The sequence below is a fragment of the Entelurus aequoreus genome, linkage group LG19, assembly GCF_033978785.1.
Source record: "Entelurus aequoreus isolate RoL-2023_Sb linkage group LG19, RoL_Eaeq_v1.1, whole genome shotgun sequence".
In the NCBI taxonomy this organism is placed as follows: domain Eukaryota; kingdom Metazoa; phylum Chordata; class Actinopteri; order Syngnathiformes; family Syngnathidae; genus Entelurus; species Entelurus aequoreus.
Genome location: NC_084749.1, coordinates 49,760,649 through 49,766,104, shown reverse-complemented (window position 1 = coordinate 49,766,104; position 5,456 = coordinate 49,760,649). Strand labels below are relative to the sequence as shown.

General features: G+C 22.6%; 1 protein-coding gene across 1 annotated transcript in view; it reads left to right on the top strand.

Moving 5' to 3' along the window:
- The window catches only part of vtg3 (vitellogenin 3, phosvitinless), a 48,811-nt gene extending 43,858 nt beyond the window's left edge, over window positions 1-4,953 (top strand). The window contains exons 27-28 of the mRNA XM_062028626.1: window positions 61-166; window positions 4,621-4,953. Coding sequence (XP_061884610.1) covers window positions 61-159 — 99 coding nt within the window. The 3' untranslated portion in view covers window positions 160-166; window positions 4,621-4,953. The remainder of the gene's footprint in view (window positions 1-60; window positions 167-4,620) is intronic.
- Window positions 4,954-5,456: the final 503 nt, after the last annotated feature.

The following is a 5,456-nucleotide window of genomic DNA, read 5'->3' as shown; positions in this document are numbered from 1 at the left end:
GACCGCCTGGCATCCCTTAGAGAGAGGTGTACTCACACAAGTCCTGCCCTTGTCTTCTAGTACACCGTCTACCGCCAAGCCATCTCCGTGACGCTGCCAGCGACCAGTCTTCTGGCAGTCCAGCACAACACTACCTGGGACTACGCTGGAGACCAGTAAAAACCATGTGAGCCGACAAGACCACGTACTGCGGGACCTCGCTTTCAGTATTCATTCCGTCTTTGCCAAAAATATTTGCCTACAGTCTCTGTAATCAAACAAAGTGGAAAGTCAATTTACGGCCAAAACGAACGTTTTTACTCACCCACAACACATTTCTTCAATTAAAAAAAACATTTGCAAGTATAAAACAATTTTATTCAATGAACATAACGATTCGCAAGTATAAAAAAAAAATCTGTCATTCTATTAAAATAATGATTTGCATAGTAAAAAAAAAAAATCATTCAATTAAAAAAACATTTGCAAATAAAAAACATTTTCTAAAAAGGGAAAAAAACTAATTAGCAAGTAAAAGAACAATTTTAACTATAAACATTTTTTTTTTCAATTGACAAAATGATTTGCGAGTAAAAAAAACATTTTCTTCAATTAAAGAAAACAATTTGCAAGTGAAAAACTATTTTCTTTCATTTAAATTAGTTTTTCTCGCAATTATAAAATATGTTTTCTTTAATTAAGAATACATTCGTAAGTAAAAAAAAAAAATCCTATTAAAATAATGTTTTGCAAGTAAAAAAACAAAAAAAATAATTAAAAAACATTTTCAACAAATAAAAAACATTTTCTAAAAGGAAAAAAAAACAATTAGCAAATAAAAGAAAAATTTTATCCAATCAACATAACTATAAAAAAAAAGTTTTTCAATTGACAAAATGATTTGCGAGTAAAAAAAAGTGTTCTTCAATTAAAGAAAAAAATTTGCAAGTGAAAAACTATTTTATTTAATTAAAAAAATGATTCGCAATTATAAAATATGTTTTCTTTATTCAGAATAAATTCGTAAGTAAAAAAAAAAAGTATTCTATTAAAATAATGACTTGCAAGTTAAAAAAAAATAAAAATTTAAAAAACCTTTTTCAACAAATAAAAAACATTTTCTAAAAGGAAAGAAAAACAATTAGCAGGTAAAAGAAAAATGTTATCCAATTAACATAATTATAAAAAAATGATTTTCAATTGACAAAATGATTTGCAAGTAAAATAAAACCATTTTCTTCAATTAAAGAAAACAATTTGCAAGTGAAAAACAATTCTATTTAATTAAAACAATTATTCGCAATTATAAAATATGTTTTCTTTAAGAATAAATTCGTAAGTAAAAAAAAAAAAAGTATTCTATTAAAATAATGATTTGCAAATAAAAATAAAAAAATCAATTAACAAACATTTTCAACAAATAAAAAACATTTTCTAAAAGGAAAGAAAAACAATTTGCAAGTAAAAGAACGATTTTATCCAATCAACATAATTATACAAAATATTTTTTTCGATTGGAAAAATGATTTGCAAGTAAAAAAAACATTTTCTTTAATTAAAGAAAACAATTTTATCCAATGAATATAACGATTCACAAGTATAAAAAAAAATCTATTTTATTCTATTAAAATAATGATTTGCAATGTAAAAAAAATATATATATTCAATTAAAAAACATTTGCAAATAAAAAACATTTTCTAAAAGGAAAAAAAAACTATTTGCAAGTAAAATAACAATTTTATCCAATTAACACAACTATACAAAATTGTTTTTTCAATTGACAAAATGATTTGCAAGTAAAAAAAACATTTTCTTCAATTAAAGAAAACAATTTGCAAGTGAAAAACAATTTTATTTAATTCAAAAAAGATTTTCAAATACAAAATAAGTTTTCTTTAATTAAGAATAAAGTAAAAAAAAAGTTTTTCTTCAATTAAAAATAAACAATTTGCAAGTAAATAAACACCTTGGTCAAAAATATTTGCCTACAGTCTCTGTAATCAAACAAAGTGGTCTCAACTTAGAAAGTCAATTTACGGCCAAAACAAAAGTTTTTATTCACCCCCAACACATTTCTTCAATTAAAAAAAACATATGCAAGTATAAAAAAAATTTATTCAATGAACATAACGATTCGCAAGTATATAAAAAAAATCTATTTTGTTCTATTAAAATAATGATTGGCAAAGTAAAAAAATATATATATTCAATTAAAAAACATTTGCAAATAACTAACATTTTCTAAAAGGAAAAAAAAACAATTAGCAAATAAAAGAACAATTTTATCCAATTAGCATAACTATAAAAAACAATTTTTTCAATTGACAAAATGATTTGCGAGTAAAAAAAACGTTTTCTTCAATTAAAGAAAAAAATTTGCAAGTGAAAAACTATTTTGTTTAATTAAAAAAATGATTCGCAATTATAAAATATGTTTTCTTTAATTCAGAATAAATTCATAAGTAAAAAAAAAAGTATTCTATTAAAATAATGACTTGCAAGTAAAAAAAAAAAATCAATTAAAAAAACTTTTTCAACAAATAAAAAACATTTTCTAAAAGGAAAGAAAAACAATTTGCAAGTAAAAGAACGATTTCACCCAATCAACATAAAAATATTTTTTTTCAATTGGAGAAATGATTTGCAAGTAAAAAAAAACATTTTCTTTAATTAAAGAAAACAATTTGCAAGTGAAAAACTATTTAATTTAATTTAAAAAATGATTGGCAATTATACTTTTTTCCCCTTTAATTAAGAATAAATTTGTATGTAAAAAAAAAAAAGTATTCTACTAAAATAATGATTTGCAAGTAAAAAAAAAATTCAATAAAATTTTTTTTTCAACAAATAAAAAACATTTTTCTAAAAGGAAAGAAAAACAATTTGCAAGCAAAGAACAATTTTATCCAATTAACATAACTATTAAAAAAAACATTTTCAATTGACAAAATGATTTGCAAGTAAAAAAAAAACATTTTCTTTAATTAAAGATAACAATTTGCAAGTGAAAAACTATTTAATTTAATAAAAAAAATTATCCTCAATTATAAAATATGTTTTCTTTAATTAAGAATAAATTCGTAAGTAAAAAAAAAAAAGTGTTCTATTAAAATAATGAGTTGCAAGTAAAAAAAAAAAGAAACAATTAAAAAAAAATTTCAATAAATAAAAAACATTTTCTAAAAGAAAAGAAAAACATTTTGCAAGTAAAAGAACGATTTTATCCAATCAACATAACTATTAAAATAACTATTTTCAATTGGAAAAATGATTTGCAAGTAAAAGAAAACCATTTCTTTAATTAAAGAAAACAATTTGAATGTGAAAAACAATATTATTCAATGAACATAACGATTCACAAGTATACAACAATCTATTTTATTCTATTAAAATAATGATTTGCAATGTAAAAAAAAAAAAAATTCAATTAAAAAACATTGTTTTTTCAATTGACAAAATGATGTGCAAGTAAAAAAAACATTCTTTTCAATTAAAGAAAATTTGCAAATGAAAAACAATTTTATTTAATTCAAAAAAGATTTGCAAACATAAAATATGTTTTCTTTAATCAAGAATAGATTCAGAAGTAAAAAAAAATGTTTTTCTTCAATTAAAAATAAACAATTTGCAAGTAAATAAACACCTTGGTCAAAAATATTTGCCTACAGTCTCTGTAATCAAACAAAGTGGTCTCAACTTAGAAAGTCAATTTACGGCCAAAACAAACGTTTTTATTCACCCCCAACACATTTCTTCAATTAACAAAAACATTTGCAAGTATAAAACAATTTTATTTAATGAACGTAACGATTTGCAAGTATAAAAAAAATCTATTTTATTCTTTGAAAAAATTATTTTCAAGTAAAAAAAAATTCAATATTCAATTAAAAACATTTGCAAATAAAAAACTTCATTCATCAGTTAAAAAAACAATTCACAGGGAAGAAAACAATTTCCTTCAGTATAAAAGTGATTCACAGGTAAAAAAAAAAAAAAGCAATTGTCTTTATTTAAAAAAAATAACTTTAACAAATGAAAAAAACAATTTCCTTCAATTAAAAATAAGATTCACAAGTAAAAACAATTAACAAGTAAAAAAAAGTAAAAATCGATTTGTAAGGAAAAAAACACTTTCTGCAAGTAAAAACAATATTTGCAAGTAAAAAAATCTCATTCATTCAATTAAAAAAAAAAAAAATTATTCAGGTAAAAAAAATATGTCAAATGTACTTAAAAAATATTTGCAAATAAAGCAATATTTGATACAATTTAAACAAAAAATAATTTGTAAGTAAGTAAAAAAAAAAACGATTTTATTCAATTCAAAAATCGATTTTTAAGTGAAAAAACACATTTTCTGAAAGCCAAAAAAATATTTGCAAGTAAAATTATATTTTATTCAATTAAAAAAATATATTTGTAGGATAAAAAAACATTTTCTTCAAGTAAAAAATAATTGTTGTCAATAGTTCAATGCAGAGATCTATGATGTGATTTTTAAATAAATATATAAAAAACACAATAGAATCAACAATGCAGTGAACTAAAACCAAAATGAAAACTATTCTATTTTGTGTTGTTGCTTCATGAACAAATATTTACATTTCCATTAAATGCTTTTATTTGGACTTTCCTTGCAGAGAAAGATGACAAGAATGTTCCAGAAGACACAACAAATGTTATTAAAGATGTATCAATAATCCTCCTGATTTATTGATTCATGATTTTTTCAACATCTCTGGAGAAAATCCTGCTGATGCTCGTCATGAGAAAAGAAAAGAAAAGATGTTGAAACGTGTTTCCTTTCTTCCCTCAAGACAAACACACACATGCGTTCAAAAGTGAGGCAATAAAAAGTAGAAAAAGCAATGTATGTGATATATGACATCTATTACGTTGTTGTATGTGATATATGACATCTATTACGTTGTTGTATGTGATATATGACATCTATTACGTTGTTGTATGTGATATATGACATCTATTACATTGTTGTATGTGATATATGACATCTATTACATTGTTGTATGTGATATATGACATCTATTACGTTGTTGTATGTGATATATGACATCTATTACGTTGTTGTATGTGATATATGACATCTATTACATTGTTGTATGTGATATATGACATCTATTACATTGTTGTATGTGATATATGACATCTATTACATTGTTGTATGTGATATATGACATCTATTACGTTGTTGTATGTGATATATGACATCTATTACGTTGTTGTATGTGATATATGACATCTATTACATTGTTGTATGTGATATATGACATCTATTACATTGTTGTATGTGATATATGACATCTATTACATTGTTGTATGTGATATATGACATCTATTACATTGTTGTATGTGATATATGACATCTATTACGTTGTTGTATGTGATATATGACATCTATTACGTTGTTGTATGTGATATATGACATCTATTACATTGTTGTATGTGATATATGACA